Source organism: Nilaparvata lugens, chromosome 13 (assembly GCF_014356525.2).
Source record: "Nilaparvata lugens isolate BPH chromosome 13, ASM1435652v1, whole genome shotgun sequence".
Lineage (NCBI taxonomy): Eukaryota > Metazoa > Arthropoda > Insecta > Hemiptera > Delphacidae > Nilaparvata > Nilaparvata lugens.
In genome coordinates, this window is record NC_052516.1 from 1,694,729 (window position 1) to 1,714,334 (window position 19,606).

General features: G+C 33.9%; 1 protein-coding gene across 4 annotated transcripts in view; it reads right to left on the reverse strand.

The window, feature by feature from the left end:
• LOC111057664 (stromelysin-2) overlaps positions 1-19,606 on the reverse strand; it is an 82,497-nt gene that overhangs the window by 35,939 nt on the left and 26,952 nt on the right. For 3 of the 4 annotated variants that reach the window (XM_039439552.1, XM_039439554.1, XM_039439553.1), the window contains exons 2-3: positions 8,098-8,227; positions 1,501-1,608 (exon numbers count right to left, since the gene is read on the reverse strand). In XM_039439552.1, the coding sequence (XP_039295486.1) occupies positions 1,501-1,608; positions 8,098-8,227 (238 nt within the window). Of the gene's footprint in view, positions 1-1,500; positions 1,609-8,097; positions 8,228-10,388; positions 10,425-19,606 lie in introns of all 4 variants that reach the window. The other variant, XM_039439551.1, reaches the window with a different exon arrangement.

Below are 19,606 nucleotides of genomic sequence, written 5' to 3' on the forward strand. Positions count from 1 at the left end.
GATTTGCAGCATGACAACGCAAAATAGTTAGTAGGTTATATGGAGCACCAGTGCAGCAAAATCAAAATTAAGTTGGTAACAGTGACTGCTGTGGCTGCTATAGTGAGCAGAGGTGCAACGAAGCACAACGCGCTAATTATTAAGTAGATATTATAACCAAGGACAACGACAGCACAGTGCCACCACAGCACACACCACACAGCTGCCCCCCGCCATTCACACACTACTACATTATTCAGGCAATTTTGCCCATAATTACCCACTTTTCATATTCAATGGTAACTGTAGGAAAAATTAATGTGAAATACGTGCGCAAAGTTCGTTTGCTGCACTCAAGAAACCATTCCGCCCTCGCCTACGGCTCGTAAACGTTTCTTTCGGTGCAGCAAACTGTCACTTTGCGCACTAGTTGCACAAATAAAACTATTTCCTATGTTGTCAAATTTGTATTTCTGAGATGTTGTCAAGTTTGAATTTCTGAGATGTTGTCAAATTGTATTTCTGAGATGTTGTCAAATTTGTATTTCTGAGATGTTGTCAAATTTGTATTTCTGAGATGTTGTCAAATTTGTATTTCTGAGATGTTGTCAAATTGTATTTCTGAGATGTTGTCAAATTTGTATTTCTGAGATGTTGTAATTTATCTTATTTCTGCCAATAAAACATCTCACATTTCACTTGTTTACATAGTGAGAGTCACGTTATAAATTTAGTGGAAATAATAAGGTGTGTACAGACTTATGCGCCACAAACACGCTCATTTCACTTCTTATTAGCTGATGCTATTCTGATTATAGCTCTATCTGTACAGAAAGATAAAGATATAATAAGCATAGCATCAGCTGATGAAAAGGTAATAATAGAACTAAGGACTTCTGATATACGAGATACTGCAAATATTAATATTGACCTGGGAACCAAATAGCAGAAGGCAATATTCCAACTGTTAGTTGACTGTAACTAGTAGTTCTGTGAACAGTAGACCTCGCGCAGTTATAACGTCGTCCCAAACCATAAGCACATCCACACTGATACACTAACTATTTATTTGATCAGATCATGCTTAAACAAGATTTAATTATCATATATAAAGCTTTCTGGAATTTATCGCGAGAACCCAGAAGACATCTAGGCGCCCAGACGAGCTGTTCTTTGCATCCTATTTAATAGTGAATAAAAATTGCATTCAATGAGGCATGCAATTTATAGTCTACATAGCTGCTAATTTTTTACCAAGTTACATTGAGGTATTGAATTTCATGCGTCATGCCAAACCGTCGACTTGAATCCTAGACCTCACTTCGCTCGGTCGATAAATCCCTAATTAACTCTTCAATTATTTGTTTGGTGACTCCAGACTCACCTTAAAAATTGGGTGAATGGACAGACAACAAGAAACCAGAGAGCAATCCATTAGGTATACAAGACTCTAATTTTAGATTTTGATTTGAGTGTCAAAATTTTGGGAGAATATAAAATTGAAAATTCAAGTAAACTTACCTTGCAGTGCATATCTTTTGCTTCTCGAGTCCGAGGCGTATCCAACTTTGTCTTTCACACCACAACGAGGTAAACTCATCATTTCTAGTGTTTCTTCATCCAGGGATCCTGAAAAATAACGAAATTTCATTAAATTTTTGTCAAAATTAAAACTCTGAAGGTTGCAAAAAGAGTGAGCAGGGTACAAATGACTAGGCCCACTGACGACTTTTCTTCGTTACGGAGTAGGTAGAATTGAAAAGAAAAATCACTGTTTTATATTGTCACATTTATTTGACATCAATAAAGGACTGCAGTTTCTTGTTGAAACTAACACATCTTCAACATCCAACACAACTTAAAATGTGAGGCCTCAACATGAAACTGCAGTCCTGTATCAATGACTAAATTAATGTGAATGTGACAAAAAACTGTGTTTTTTCAATAATGGAAAAATTCCACAATATCAAATCTCATTCAACAAATTTTATCGGGTAGGTAGAAGTTGAATTCTTTCCCGAATTCAGGTGGAGGGGTAACTGGAATAATCTATGAGTAGTTTTAGGAAGAAAATGCAGAAGAAAGATTAGAGAAAATATCTAAATTCTGATGGATCAAGGTATCATATATAACACTAGCCGTCAGGCTCGCTTCGCTTGCCATATCCGTCTAGCCAGGGGGCTCTGCCCCCTGGACCCCCGACTGGGTCGTCCAAGGATGAGATCAGCAGGCTCGCTTCGCTCGCCTGCATTTTTCATTTGAGCATTTTTATCATATGTTAGGACGATCCAGTCGGGGGTCCAGACTAAACGTCTGGCTAAACGGATATGGCGAGCGAAGCGAGCCTGACGGCTAGTAATATAATATCCCCAGGAATAGCTCCGATTGAAGTAGCAGTGCCCAATCAATTTTCCGCGATAAATGCATTTCAATCTTCAATTTGGTGCCAACCTAACAAAGTCAACTCACTTAATGCCAACCTGACAAAATTATTAATTTAGTTGCCAGTTAACAACTGTTTCGAAGAGGTACTCTCTCTAGATTATAGTTCTATATTAACATATGGTATGGACATTTTTCAATTATAATTAAGAGATTGGAATAAGAAGAATATACTTGCTAAGAGACAAACTTTAACCCTTAAAAACCACCCTTAGAGTTAAATATTGCCAAAGATTTCTTAGTGCGCCTCTAAAGGGCCAACTGAACATACCTACCAAATTTGAACGTTTTTGGTCCGGTAGATTTTTAGTTCTGCGAGTGAGTGAGTGAGTGAGGGAGTCAGTCAGTCAATCAGTGAGTGAGTGCCATTTCGTTTTTATATATATATATATATATTATATATATATATATATATATATTATATATATATATATATATATATATATAGATAATAGCACACACCTCTATTATTATCAACAGCTATTTTCTTCCCAAACCATTGCATCATGACATTTGAATGCCATCTCAATAACATTGGTGAATCGCCTTTAATAGGTATGATGCCACAAATGATGGCATTTTTGCGAATATAGCTCGGAGTGTTTTGTTTACAATTTATTCAGATTTGGGTGTGAATCTGAGCATAATCTATGCTAATAACACATTAGAGAAGACTGTCAGCATTGGTTTAATGGAAAGCATTGGTTATATTCTTATAAGGAAATCTGACAGTTTGAACAGAATCTCATCGTAATTACAGATTGGAGAAGTGAGTTTTCATGTTTTGAATTAGAAATACTCACTTATTACGTCACAAGTGGTGTTTTGTTGTATTGTGCTCCAGGGATAACAGAATTTAATCACCGTCTTCGATTGATATAATATAATTGTGTGGAATTTGAGGCGTTTGATTTGAATAATTGAAGAAAGGTCACTTGAATTTCAAATTTGAAACTCCTTTATACTCCAGATATGATCTTCATGAATTATTCCTCCAGACATCTGTTTATTCATCCTATTATACTTATGTCTTATAGACATTACATATGTATGATATTTGGACAATTTGAAACTAAATTAGGAAATTGAAGAAGTTTTGGGCAATAGCCTGTTTTTTTCTTTTCCGATCATTGTATTGTTTGTGCTAACCTAATAAATAAATTATTGTGAATGTTGTGATAAGCCATAATGATCAGTGGATTTATCATTGTTATAATATTCAAGTTTATTTATTTATTTTTTACATTGTGTACAAATACTTAGCATAAGGAAAGGCACAACAGGCTCATGCCCAAAACTGTCCCATTTCCAATTTATACTATAGTGTCCAAATCAAAATGTTGGTTATGTCACTTCCACTTTTCAATATACAATTTTCGCTCTTCAATACTCAGGTAAATGAGCAAATTTTGAAACAAATAGATACTATTAGAGCCTAGAATCAAAAAATCTAGAACAGTAACAGTTTATTTGAGGGAAAGAGAGATGTATCGAAAGGGGTTTTTTTTAATGATCAAAACATAGACACAGATCAACGATTTCCAGTGTTTTCTAGCCCTTTTTTAGAACAATCAGGTCGAAATATTCCCTAGTTATTTGATTCGCAGTTTCAGCTAATGCTATAGATCAACGATGTTGAAAATTCACTCAAAATCATGCTTGGAATAAAATTGACTCCTTTCTCTGGTTTTTTTTAAATGCTTTCTGGAAAGTTGAACTTCATCCAGTTGCTACTGATATCTGCCGATTGAATTCGGAGTTCAGTCTCGATTATTTGTTGACCAATCAGAAGAAAGTAGGCGGGGCTTGCGATCTGAGTAGTTATACTCCACCTAGTGATTATCAACATCTGGTGGTAAAATTCAGAACTACGTCTCGATCAAATGTTGAAAAATCTGGAAGGAGTTGGCTTCAATTCGTACAATTTGCTAATTATTTTCATCAACCAATTATTCATTTAATTTAATTTATTAATTCAATCATTGAGAAATACACAACTTACAGAAAAGTACCACAGGCTTACTTAAGCCCAAAACGGTTCCAATTCTAATTTATACAACAGTCCAAATGTAGCTAGAGGTTATGTGTCACTTCAAAATTCTTCAATTGCACACTTAATTTACAACTAGTAGCTCTGTGAACAGTTGACCTCGCGCTAAGTAAGTTATATTGAGCTGTTGTTATGTTTTCTCAAAATTAATAAATAATTTATCAATTTAAAATGTCTAGAGAAAATCCCAAATCTACAAAGAGCTTTCTGTCCTATCGTAGGCTACTGTGACGTGTCGTCGTGAATGTGAGTGTGAGCGCTGTTATCAGGTCTGGCTGCAACTGTCCACAACGTTGATGGGAAGATACATTTTCAAGATGTTCGATGTTTTTGAACGGGTAGTATTATAGTCTACTAGACAGCTAATATATGATGAATTATTCTAAAGTCTGATTTATACGGTAATATTGGCGTTCAAAGGAGACTCCTTTCTCTTTTGTATTATCCTTAAAATGAAAAATTTCCAAAAACCTTGTATATACGTCGACGCTCAATTAAAAAAGGGACATACCTGTCAAATTTCATGAGAATCTATTACCGCGTTTCGCCGTAAATGCGCAACATATAAACATGCAAACATATAAACATTTAAACATTTTTGCATTTGAGAAATGCCAAACCGTCGACTTGAATCTTGGATCTCACTTCGCTCAGACAATTATTTTCAATCATTTTTAATTGAAAAAATACTTCTAAATCAATCACAATTAATTAGAAAATTACAAACTTTGAAAAAACTATAAAATCTTGAGACCGAAAAGACAAACACTATAGTGGAAATTGTAGTTCATAGTTTATCGGCTGATGATTCTGATATGACTACAGAATCTGTGGTTTCAGAATTGCGAGATTTGTGTTAATCGAGGCTAGAAGAGTGTAGTAGGAGTGAATTAATAGGATAGTGCAATATTATTAAATCTAAATAATATAACATTCACATGTTTACAATAGTATTCTACAATATTTTGATCTGGAAATAATATGATTAATGATGAAACATTACAATCAAAGAAATAATTGATTCCTCGTGTTCAAATACAAGTTTCAACATAAACTCTCAAACTAATAAACAATCATTTTTATCATGAACCTTCATCATTACAAGCAATCAATTGGTCACAAAACATACATGTATGTCTCATTTTGAATGAGGAAAAACTATATCTATTCATCATATATTCTAAGGTCAGAATTCATAACTTATGAATAATTTATCCCATGAATATTCGATTTATCGGCTACCGTATCGATTTACGAATGAAATTCAATATCCTCATTATCTTATTTTTTGTTGAGATTTCCATAAAATCGATATCATAATTTCATCTTTCATGACTGTACATTATTTGCAATAGAAGGAAAACTCTTATCACGAATCTAATAATAGACGAACGATGAAGATCTGATTCATTATTGTTCTTATCTTTATCAACGACACAATTTTCTTTTAAATTTCAATAGACTGCAGTTTTTTGACGTCAAATAATCATATTTCTCAATAAATTGAACACTGTACCACTTTATTACTGTCACAAATTGCTCGAAAATGTCATTCATGGGTGCATAAATTTTTATCGATGCAATTAATTGATGAGAAACGTGTTTTGAAAGAGCAATAAAGTCAAATCTGGATTATGAGTTTCAATCGATTGATTTAATTACATTATCAACGTCATAAGTTCATGAATGAATCATGTTTGAATCATATTCGATGGGATGAAATCACTGTTTTTTCAAATCTCACTTCATATAGCTTAGCCTGGTTATTTTTCAAGTCTTGTTTGTATTGGAATAACTCTAAAGTGCGGTCCACATTATAATGGCAGTGGATAAAGATAGAAGAATAGCGATGCCGATTCTCTGCATTAATTAATTATATTTCTACACTGTCAAAAACATAATTGGCATCGTGGTGGACCTAGAAAAGGATAGTAACACCGGCTTTGTCGAATAATAGACAAGGATAGCGAAGCCTAAGTTGATCAAATACTGTCATTATAACGTGGACCTCACTATAGATGCTGAGAGCAAGTCTTTGTATTTTTCAATGCTAAGGCCTGGTTGCACAAAAGCAGGTTAAATTTTAACGTGATTAATTCCGCGAGAACCAATCAGAGAAGGCGTTTTTGGAAAGACGGATTCTCTGCTTGGTTCTCGTGGAATTTATAAATCACGGTTAAAATTTAACCGGCTGTTGTGAAACCGGCACTTTCTTCATTTAGTTTTTCCTCTTTTAAGTCTTCTCCCTCTTAAAACGTCACGCCTTTCCATTGAATTCTTTGTTTTGATAAATAATTTTATAACTCATGAATTTGAAATTGAAATGGAATTTGAACGGAATCGGGATACAGAAGTTAAACTAAAGTCTTCTCCCTCTTAAAACGTCATGCCTTTCCATAAAATTCTTTGTTTTGAAAAACAATTTTATTACTCATGAATTTGAAATTAAAATGGAATTTGAACGGAATTTGAATCCAGAAGTTAAACTACAGTTAAACTGGAATTTAATTATCATCGTTGAAGCCCTTAACCAGAGAAAACTATTATACTGCTTTAACTATAATACTATTGTTCTAAACCCTTATTAAAATTCAGCTATTTGAAAAACAGCTATTAAAATACTGTATTAAACTTTTTTCGTCTTTTTTGGCCAGATAGGACCACATAAGTTAATCAACTAAAATCGTCCCTGGTTCTGAAGCTGTGTGGCTTTTCGATCAGCCCAATATTTCTTCTTTCTCTCGGATCGTTGTCGTCTCTTTCTGCATCAGTTATTACAATCTCCCTGTGGATTTTTGCCAAATTGAGTACCTATGTGCGTTTTAAGCTTAGACCAGTTATAGAATAGACACGGCCCATTGTATATTCATACTGAAAGTCGATGAAGCCAACATCTACTGCCATATCACCATATCGTGACGTCAGCATAGGATAGAAGACAATGTAAACAAACTCTGCAGAAAAGTTTTATATCCGATGCTGACGTCACGATATGGTGATATGGCAGTAGATGTTGGCTTCAGAGGCTAGACTTCCAGCGTGTCTATTCTATAACTGGTCTAAGGTTTTAAGTAAATGGTTCATTAAACTGTATTCAACTATTATAAGGAAAGTTTCTTACTGTTTTAACTATTAAACTACCTATTGTTGTGAACCGTTATTGTAATTCAACTATTTGAAAAACAACTATCAAAATACTGTATTGAACTATCATACGGAAAGTATTATACGGTTTCAACAATTAAACTATTGTTTAAATTCAACTATTTGAAAAACTCTATCGAACTACTATATTACACTATCATACAAGAGAAAGTATTATACTATTTCAACTATCAAACGATTGTATTGAACAGTTGTTGAAATTCAACTATTTGAAAAACTCTATCAATATACTGTATCACACTATCATATGGGAACTATTATACAATAGAAAACTATTAGGATCATTATCCCATGCCTTAACCTGCCAACAAAATTTGAGTTGACCAAATTGGAATTTGAAGTTCTGCTACAATAAATTATGACACTGTAGCACACACAATCACCGCTACAGTTATTGTACAAAGACATTCTTTCTGCTGTGAGCGTACTCAGTTTATATCAATTTGATTAATCCATTTTACCTGTAACATTTAGTCCTGCAAAATCCTGGAACTCTCCGATAGCCTTAGACATCATATCGCTTGTCATCAAATGACCTGACTGAGCATTCGTCACTGTTGGACTGAAGTAGCCAAACTGCGAAAGGTACATCTGTAACAAAAAACAAAATTAAACTCATCATTTTTTGAAAGGAGAAGTGGAATAATTGTGAGTTGACAAGGCTTGAATAGGATGCAAGAGAATAGAATTAAAATCTAGGAGAGGAGCAGTGAATTTCAGAGTATTCTAGTATAAAAAACTTGGATAAGCCAAAAAGAGTGAAGAATTCCCGATGCTTGAGTATTCCAATCCCCACACATAACACATTGCCAAAGAAGAAATATACTAATTCACTTGTATCATTAGTCTCTGAAATTACATAGAAACTCTGAAGACCAGTATAGATAGTTACCCAGACGAAAGATGTCTTCGAGACTTAGGAGAAAAACATACTAGTATCATTCGTTGAAACGTGAGTAACTTCTAACTAGAACTCCTCGAATAGTAAACTTTAATTCGTTGTTGATCTCTTGTAATAACTTACTCGGGACTCTAATAATCAAATTTCAATTCAATTCAAATTCATTCTATTTCCAGAAAGTACATTCCACAATATATTCCCTGAAAATTACTCCCTCTAATATGAATTCCTAAGGTTGTGCCTAAGGTTCAATCATTTGAAATTGTGAAGTAAATTGGAACTGCATTGGTTCCAATGATTTTAGTTATGAGTAGCGTACTTTTTTGGAAATTTGAAGAACGTTCATATGCTCGTGGTAAAGTGGTAGAGTGGACATAACCGTCCAATCTCTGTCAACAAATGAAAACCTCTTTCTATTCTATGCAACTGAGAGCCTGAGGTTAAATCGTTCAAAATTGAGGTGATATACACATTGAATGAGAAAAATGAAAACGAAAACATATCACTAATTAATGAAATTATCTCTCACAAAATTCATATCAGACAGAATTCAATCCAGAAGGATTATTTGGAATAAGCTGCAAAAACAGCTTCAAAATTTGAGGTGATATACACATTGAATGAGAAAAATGAAAACAAACATAACACTAATTAATTAAATCATTCCATTCCCAAATGAAACTGCACAAGCAGCTCCAGTGTAGGATACCATTTATATTTTTGTAATTTCTATTTTTGGATAGTAGAAAAATATGATTAATAGAAAAAGCTCTACAGAAATGGTAGGCTATTGATGAGAAAAAAGCTTGACATTCTCCATGCTCCAATACCGAAAGATGTTGTTAGTTTGATTGGAAAATACTCGTAACTTAACTTTGAAACCTTGAATAACCAATAGAGAACTTACTGTGATGAGAGATCAAATCTTGGCTTCCACATGTTTGTTCATCAGGCAATGGATTTCACATAAAAGTGCAGCTTGTGATTCATGATAAAAGACCTCTTTCATATTTCCAAGTTGTTATCATTGAGATGAAAAATGCATTATTTGATTGAGTTTATTCGAGCTCTCTCAGATTGACTCAAAATGTTAATGATTATTATGTGAGGAAGAGAGGTTGTGATGAAAAAAGAAATCATTCAGTTGGAGATGTGAGTTTGAAGCATGATTGATTTAAGAGTGATCTGTGAGTACCTTTGGTGAATATTCCTGCCAAATTTCATAGAATTCTATCAACGAATTCGGCCGTAAATGCGTTACATACAATCATACTGACAGACGAAACAAATTCGAAATTGAAACATAAAAGAAAGAGTTATCTTTGAGTGATCTATGAGTCATCTATGAGTAGTAATCCATGATTGATCCATGAGTGATATCGGAATGAAAGAAATTCCGAGTTAAATCATAAAAAAAATGATCTAAGAGTGATCTTTGAGTGTGATCCAAAGAAATTCCAAATTGAAACATAAAAGGAGAGTTATCTTTGAGTGATCTATGAGTGATCTATGAGTGATCCATGAGTGATCTATGAGTGATCTATGAGTGATCTATGAGTCATCTATAAGTATTGATCCATGAGTGATAAATCATTGATAAATGAGCTCCCCTAATAATAATATTTTGAAGGTAGCTTATCGATAAAATAAAACAAGATTTGATATAGAAAAACAAGCTGTTCTACTCATTTGACAGATAGTCCAGAAATGGAAGAAATTAAAAAAAATGGATGATATTATTGTTTTAATCTTTAAAGAAGTGATGGATGAGTCACAAAGTGTAGTGGAGTAACAATAACACACAACATGCTTCCAGATCATTCTTAGTACCACAGCATTATCCTAACTTACTGTATAGATGGAATGGGAATGTGAGTCCTCAAGATCCTGGAAATTAGGAGAGATTTTAGGATAAATTCTAGTTCACTGATTAGGCTAATTTGATCATTCATTAATTTAACTAATTCTTGAAATACATAAATCATTCATTGGTTAATATTCAATTATATTCATGGTTTATGCTACTGTAGAGTTTAATGAGAATTATTTATTAGGTAGATTTCAGAATCTATTCTAGTGATTTGTAGTAAGGATTCAATGAAATAACTAAATCGAATTCATCCGGTAACTTTCTCTTGAGTTCATCATGATTGAATCCAACTCCTAATGAAGAATAGGATACGAATCAACTGGAACTGTTATTCTAATATTATTCTCGAAATGTTTGAAGATCTATGATTGATCTATGAAGATCTATAAGATCTATAAGATCTATTGATCTATAAGATCTATGAAGATCTATGGGAACTATGTTTCACAGCATGCTTTAAAATCAATAGTGTATTGCACGAGATGGTTGTATATGATTACATCATAGGGTGTATGATTCGTGCTTGTATTATCAATACAATAAATAAATGATTAATTAATAATTAATAGTATCTTGGAACTTCTTAAATAATCATGTGGATCACCTATAGGATTACTAGAGAATGAAACTATGATTTCTAAGGTGTTTGGAGTTTGCATTCCATGAGATGATATCTTTGAAGTTACTTCAGTTATTAAGTTACATTATCTAATTTATCAACAGATCATGGAAGTTTATTAGCATTCCATGCGAACCAAGTACAACTCACATTCTATATTATAATCTACTCTATTACACACAACCATAATTACGCGTTTTCAATTCTCCGATTCTACGTCACTGGTAAATTGCTTTAGCAATCATAACTTGCCTAATAGCTCATTGATAAGTCACCTGATGCTTCAAACTAACAGAGTGAGCTTTACTACCAGCATATTTTTTTTGAAATATGAGTACAAACATCGTGGATACGCAACAGTAAAAACCAGATTATTTCCATAATTATCAAGTTTTCAAGCATTTTTGTATTGCAAAGCTCGTTATTCTCAATTTATGGGGTCAAGGTTGGAGTTCAACTTGGAAATTATTTGCTCAAAGTATTAGAATTGTAAGTTGATGATAATTTCATCAGAAATCGTGGAAAAAATTGGTAGGCGTTGGGAGTGTTATTCAAATTTGCATATGAACATGCATTGAAGTAGTAGTTTCAGAAGTTATTTGAAACTGATTCATGAGCATCAAATTGTTTGAGATTGATTGAAATTGATTCAGATTATAATCTATCCGTAACCCGTAATTCAGTCGTGTGTTGATGGAGAGGATATTATTTTATATTATACTTTTCAGAGAGTCGACGGTTATTTTTTGAAATGCCTCGGATTCATGTAATTACGATACAACATTATACTATCGATATTCTAGTATCATTCATTTATTTATACACTAGCCGTCAGAATCGCTTCGCTCGCCGTATCCGTCTAGCCAGAGGGCTCCGCCCACTGGACCCCCGACTGGATCATCCAAGAATGAGATCATCAGGCTCGCTTCGCTCGCCTGCATTTTTCATTTGAGCATTTTTATCATATGTTAGGACGTTCCAGTCGGGGGTCCAGACTAAACGTCTGGCTGAACGGATATGGCGAGCGAAGCGAGCCTGACGGCTAGTAATATAATATTCCCAGAAATAGCTCTGATTGAAGTAGCAGTGCCCAATCAATTTTTCCGCGATAAATGCATTTCAATCTTCAACTTGGTGCCAACCTAAAAAAGTCAACTCAACTTAATGCCAACCTAACAAAATTATTAATTTAGTTACCAGTTAACAACTGTTTCGAAGAGGTACTCTCTCTAGATTATAGATCTATATTAACATATGGTATGGCCTTTTTTCAATTATAAATAAGAGAATAAGAAGAATATACACGCTAAAAGACGACCTTTGAATTCTTAAAAACCACTCTTAGAGTTAAAATATTGCCAAAAGATTTCTTAGTGCGCCTCTAAAGGGCCAATTGAACATACCTACCAAATTTGAACGTTTTTGGTCCGGTAGATTTTTAGTTCTGCGAGTGAGTGAGTGCCATTTCGCTTTTATATATATATATAGATTGATAGATACAATGTCATTCTCAACTATGAATGATTGAGAAAGGAACAACAGGCGTAAAGCCCAAAACTGTTTCATTCCCAAAATTGGATAGAAATTGTCCAAAAATAGGTTAAGTTTATCACTTCATAAGTTTTGTTCAATTTTGAATTCGAAATATAAATATAAACTAGGCATTCAGAATTTAGATCAGTTGAAAACCAAATTAATTAATATTAATTCAAAAGACATTCAAATTGTATTCAATCTTCATTAACATTGATAATTTTTCATACTTTGCTAAATTCATTGCATAATTGGCTTTATTGTAACCCGAAATTTGGTCGTGTGTTGATGGAAAGGGAATTATTTAATTTACCATTCTTATCAGAGAGTAGACAATTATTTGTTGAAACACCGCCGATCTATGATTACTCACAACTACAAGACTCAACCTATTTCGGACTATGTGTAACCTTATCTAAATTTGGGAGAGGAATAGCACAAGGTTACCTTATTTTTTCTCTCCCTATCATTTTTAAGATGTACTCATTGTATCAAACAATCAATTATATGATTATCAATATTCAAATAGCGTTCAATCTTCATTCTGATTGATAATTTTTCATACTTTTCTAAATTCATTGCATAATTGGCTATACTGTCATTAATTGCAAATTATTGTATTAGTCAAAATATTGTAACTTAAGGTGCGTACAGATAGATATACGCGCCGCGAACATGAGCAATTTACTTTTAATCAGCTGATTATATCTGTATTTTTACAGAAACGGTAAGATACAGATATAAAAAGCTTGGCATCAGCTGATTAAAAGTAAATTGCTCATGTTCGCGGCGCGTAAATCTGTACGCACCTTTACATGGATAATAAACTCCAATGCAATCCAACCCAATCCAATCTTGATCTTTCTATATATTTCTTCATTCTTTTATCTCAATCTATTTTCCTTCCCTTTTTCTTATTTCCATCGTCTATTTTGCCAATTCTATTACTTCTACTTCTGCAATATTCTTCTACTGTTTTCTGTGAAACAGTCTGTTTCATTTTCTTCTCTTTCTTCTACTTCCAATCTTTCCATGAAAATTTAATATAATAAAACTATTTTCCTCTCCCTCACCATCTTTCAATTTTCCTGATTTAATTCCCTGCCTTCATGATAAAGCTGTTCCTCTTCTCTTCTCCTCCTCTTGCTCTCCCTCATCACTGAAGCTCCTTTCTTCCTTGAACTTCAACGATTATCTCTCTTTCTCTTTCGATTTTCTTCTCCCCAATCTCCTCCCACTATTTTTCTCCTTTCCTCCTCATCCACAAACGTTCGTTGATCTTTTTCACAAATTAAATCTAGTTTTCTCTCCACACCATCTTTATCATAGTTCTCTTACACCAACATTTATCATCGTCCCACGCTTTTCCTCTTCTTTTTTCCTCCTCCACAAACGTTCGTTATCTTTTCCTCCATCATTTTCTCAAATCGAATCAAGTTTTCTCTCCCCACCATCTTTATCTTACAGTTATCTTCCACCAACATTTCCCATCCTCCTCACACTTTCCCTCTCCTTTTCTCCTCCAACTTCACAAACAATCCTTTATCTTCCTCTTTTTCTCAAATCAAATCAAGTTTTGTGAAATGAACAGCTACAAGACTTAACCTATTTCGGACCATGTGTAACTTTATCTAAATTTGGGAGAGGAATAGCACAAGGTTACCTTATTTTTCCTCTCCCTATAATTTTTGATGATCTTCTATTTATTTTTATTATTTCTGATGATATTTGATGAACTATATCTAAATTTGGGAGAGGAATAGCACAAGGTTACCTTATTTTTTCTCTCCCTATCATTTTTGATGATCTTCTATTTATTTTTATTATTTTTGATGATATTTGATGGACTTTATCTGAATTTGGGAGAGGAATATCACAAGGCTACCTTATTTTTTCTCTCCCTATCATTTTTGATGATGTTCTTAATGTATCAATCGATAAAGAATGAATAAGAATGGAATAAATGAATCAAGTTTTCTGTTTCCACCTACTTTATCAGAGTTCAGTCTCTGGCATCCGCTATTTATAGTAAACACGTTTTATGCGGCAGCCACAATACAAGGTCTATGCAGTAATAATGCATAACGCTGCTAGTAGCTTGATTCACTACAACTGTCAGGTTTCCATGTAGCTAATTTGAATGCTTCCCATTTATCATTGATGACAGTCTGCAGTAGATCTGAGTATGGTGTACATAGCGTAACAGGAAATATAATAAAGTAGTACGCCTCCTTCTTCTTCTTCTCTTCTCCTGTCTTCTTCTTCTTCTTCTTCTTCTTCTTCTTCTTCTTCTTCTTCTTCTTCTTCTTCTCTTCTTCTTCTTCTTCTTCTGTCTTCTTCTTCTTCTGTCTTCTTCTTCTTCTTCTTCTTCTTCTTCTTCTTCTCTCTTCTTCTTCTTCTCCTGTCTTCTTCTTCTTCTTCTTCTTCTTCTTCTTCTTCTTCTCTTCTCCTGTCTTCTTCTTCTTCTTCTTCTTCTTCTTCTTCTTCTTCTTCTTCTTCTTCTTCTTCTTCTTCTCTTCTTCTTCTTCTTCTTCTTCTTCTTCTTCTTCTCTTCTTCTTCTTCTTCTCTTCTTCTTCTTCTTCTTCTTCTTCTTCTTCTTCTTCTTCTTCTTCTTCTTCTTCTCCTTCTTCTTCTCCAGGAAGTTTGGAGTGAGTTCTGCATTATTTATCCAATTTCAAACACAAACAATAATATTGTCTGATGCCCATTGTTAAGGTCGTTGTTACACTGAACTTTTGAGAGCCGCATAAACGGAGTTTAATCTGAGATAAATTGGCTGTTGGCTGAGAAAACCTATAGAATTAGATAAAACCTATACAAGATTGTTTATTTTATGCTGTGGGCTTGAGCGAATGCACCAGCTTAGTGATAACTGAGGATTATCAGGTGTTGGTTTTTTTACCTCGGAATGTGATACATTATGATAAAGGCGACCATATCCTCATGTGAAGCAAGATCAGCGTTAAACTCAGATTATGAATATTATGGGTCTCCAAACCTACTGAGACAACAAACAATTTTCCATGTACAACGTATTTTCAAAGTTTTTTATAATAATTAATAAGTTTGCGAATTTGTGCAGTCTTCTCAATTTTCAATAACTACTCCAGGAGGAATCTCTAGCCATAGTAAGAGGAGAAGAGTGGGAAAACAGGTTGAACTGAAAAGATTTAAAGCATGAAATTATGAATCTGGTACTGAGCAAAACAACAAGGGAGTAAAATGAACGGAAGAAAGGAGAATAGAGGATGGAAATTAGAGAATGTGAAAAATGACAAGAAAGTAGAATATGAGAGAAATTAGAGAATGTGTAAAATGACAAGAAAGTAGAATATGAGAGAAATTAGAGAATGTGTAAAATGACAAAAAAGTAGAATGAGGGAAATTAGAGAATGTGTAAAATGACAAGAAAGTGGAATGAGAGAATGTATAAAATGACAAGAAAGTAGAATGAGAGAGATTAGAGAATGTGTAAAATGACAAGAAAGTAGAATAAGAGAAATTAGAGAATGTGTAAAATGACAAGAAAGTAGAATGAGAGACAAAGAGAGGAATAGAGGATGAGAAGGAGAGAAGTTAAACAAGTAACAGTCGTTGTCTAAATGAACAGAATTCGAAAAAGCTTAAAATATATTAAAGTGGGAATTATCAAAATAAAAAGCAAAATAATTATTTATTTATTAGTAGATACTATCACAAATCAAATTTAAATATGATTAGGAAGGAAGAACAGGCTTGGCCCAAACCTATTCCATTCCCAAATTTTGATAATAAATTAATAACATGTTCAAAAAAAATAGGTTATGTTTCCACTGTTAAACGTTCAAGTTCGATTTTCGTCCAAAAATTTTGAATTTAGAAGAATTAAAACACCAAACTGTAGTTGAATATTACACTTAATAATAACTGTACATTGAATTTAATCGAGTTATTTTAATTCTGAAGCCAAAAATTTGATCGATAAGTTGCAGAAGGATGGTACAAGGATCAAGAGGAATATCGGAGGAGGGAGAAGAGAAGTAAGAATGAGGAGGTGGCGAAGAAGAAGAAAAACAAAAGAAGAAGAAGAAGAAGAAGAGGAAGAAGAAGAAGAAGAAGAAGGAGGAGGAGGAGGAGGAGGAGGAGGAGGAGGAGGAGAAGAAGAAGAAGAAGAAGGAGAAGAAGAGAAGAAGGAGAAGAAGAAGAAGAAGAAGAAGGAGAAGGAGAATCACATTTTGTGAATCACATTTAAATGAGAAGAAGAAGACGAAGAAGAAAAAGTGACCTTGATCTTGCGTAGGTCATTGCTGCTTCTAAGGTCAAGTTAGTACACTTCATCCACATTCCCGTTACGAACTTTTGGCAACTTGATTTTTTGGACTTTCAATCTCACATCATGCATGAGATGATGAATTTGATGAGATGATTTGAATGAGATGATGAGACTTTGAATTTTCGGCATTGATTGAACTGAAAAAAGGTCAACTACTTAAAACTGACATTCAACAGAGAATAGATAAATTAATCTTTTGACAGAGAATGAATCAATTCAATGTGAATAATAAGTGTGCTACTATGTACAAATAACACGAGTATGTTATCAGTTACTTTATCATATCTCACATTTATGTCACTCTTTTTTAAATGTGAATCACTGGATAGTACTATCTTTGTTTTATTCAATGTAGTCTACCATTCTAGAGTCTAGACTAGAAATTCATGTATGATTCATTATACATTTTAATACTCAGAAGATTGTGAACATACAAGTGCTATGCTCAATATACAGTAATATGCTGTGCATATACAGTGCTATGCTCAAGAGTCTAGACTAGATTATCATCATAGCCTCCTCTAATATGAGGCACCGGCTTACGATATTGCAACGTCGCAGTGTAGGCTTAGAATCTAATACATGATTGGTGAAAAAGATTTAAACAAATACCAGATGATCTTTTTCACCAATCATGTATTAGATTCTAGGCCTACACTGCGACGTTGCAATATCGTAGGCCGGGGCCTTTTATTAGAGGTGGCTATGCTATCATAGAATGATTCACTAATTATTTATCCAGAGAAGATTATAAACACACTAGCCGTCAGGCTCGCTTCGCTCGCCATATCCGTCTAGCCAGAGGGCTCCGCCCCCTGGACCCCTACTGGATCGTCCAAGAATGAGATCAGCAGGCTCGCTTCGCTCGCCTGTATTTTTCATTTGAGCATTTTTATCATATGTTAGGACAATCCAGTCGGGGGTCCAGACTAAACGTCTGGCTAAACGGATATGGCGAGCGAAGCGAGCTTGACGACTAGTTATATAATATTCCCAGGATTGAAGTAACAGTGCCCAATCAATTTTTCCGCGATAAATGCATTTAAATCTTCAACTTGGTGCCAACCTAACAAAGTCAACTCAACTTAATGCCAATCTGACAAAATTATTAATTTAGTTGCCAGTTAACAACTGTTTCGAAGAGGTACTCTTGAGGTACTCTTAATCTAGAGGTAATCTAGATTATAGTTCCATAGTAACATATGATATGGAAATTTCAATTATAATTAAGAGATTGGGAGAAGAAGAATATACATGCTAAAAGACGAACTTTAAACCCTTAAAAACAACCCTTAGAGTTAAAATATTGCCAAAAGATTTCTTAGTGCGCCTCTAAAGGGCCAACTGAACATACCTACCAAATTTGAACGTTTTTGATCCGGTAGATTTTTAGTTATGCGAGTGAGTGAGTGAGTGAGTGAGTGAGTGAGTGAGTGAGTGAGTGAGTCAGTCAGTCAGTCAGTCAGTCAGTCAGTCAGTCAGTGAGTGAGTGCCATTTGGTTTTATATATATAGATGAGTGAGTTAGTGTTCGTATTATGAGATTCAATTCATTCTTTCATAATTCCTTATAGAAAATATCATTGCTACTGATTTAATCAATGCTGACAGATGGCAGTGTAAAAGTGAACAGAAGCTGAGTGTTGAATAACATTGGTGTTAAAATCCTTGTTTATCATCCTTGTACAATCTTTGTATCATCCTTATATCATCTTGATATTTTCTTTGTATCATCTTCGTTTCATTCTCCGTATCATTTTCATATCATCTTTGTATCAACTTCGTATCATCTTCGAATCATCTCCGTATCACCTTTTTATCATCTTAGTTCTTAGTATCTATCTTTGAATCATCTTCGTATCATCTGCCAATAGTGCACGTTAATGGTCCACGATATAATGGTAGTATTAGATGCTGCTATCCTTGTCTATCATTCGACACAGCAGATAGCACTATCCTTTCCTATCTCACTTTTATTGGATGCAGCCATCATGAGTCATCAGCCATATTATCCCAGACATCATGTGTGATTCACTACTTCACAATTTGATGGAGATTGTGAACATAGTAAATTGTTCTGATTGAATGAATGAATCATGGTTGAATAAATAAGTGGGTGTAAAACAATAAGTGAGATATTTTTTAATTACATTACAGGACAAGTTAAGATAGTTATGCGGAAAGATTATTCATTCATGAATCACACATTCAAATATTGAATAAACTAATGATAAAAATATGAGTCTCATCATACTCTGAAATATTTGAAGTGTGAAAATAGGCTTTATTGTCTGAATTCCTTGAACAATTAAACGTTGCTTGAAGCTGTGGGTTTAATATAATGTTTACTATATATAAATTGCATAGATAATGCCTTTACAAGGCAGAGAGTCGGCAACACTGTTATCTACTGCCATTATAACGTGAACCTCACTATAGACAGAGATAACACTGTTACAAGTTACGCTATCTATTACTTAAGCTATCTTTTTTTATGCTATAGGTGAATCCCGTACCACAATAGCTCAAATCACGTTACTAGTAATTCTGTGAACATTAGACCTCACGCAGTTTCTCATTCACAAGTATCTGATGTCACCTGTTCCAGTTGAATCATAATCTAATCTGAAAAATAGTTATTTGCATTCTCCAAGATCAAAAACACACTTATGTTAATAAACTCAGTTCACGTTTGAATTTGTATCACATATGATGATTTATCCAGTTCCATGATA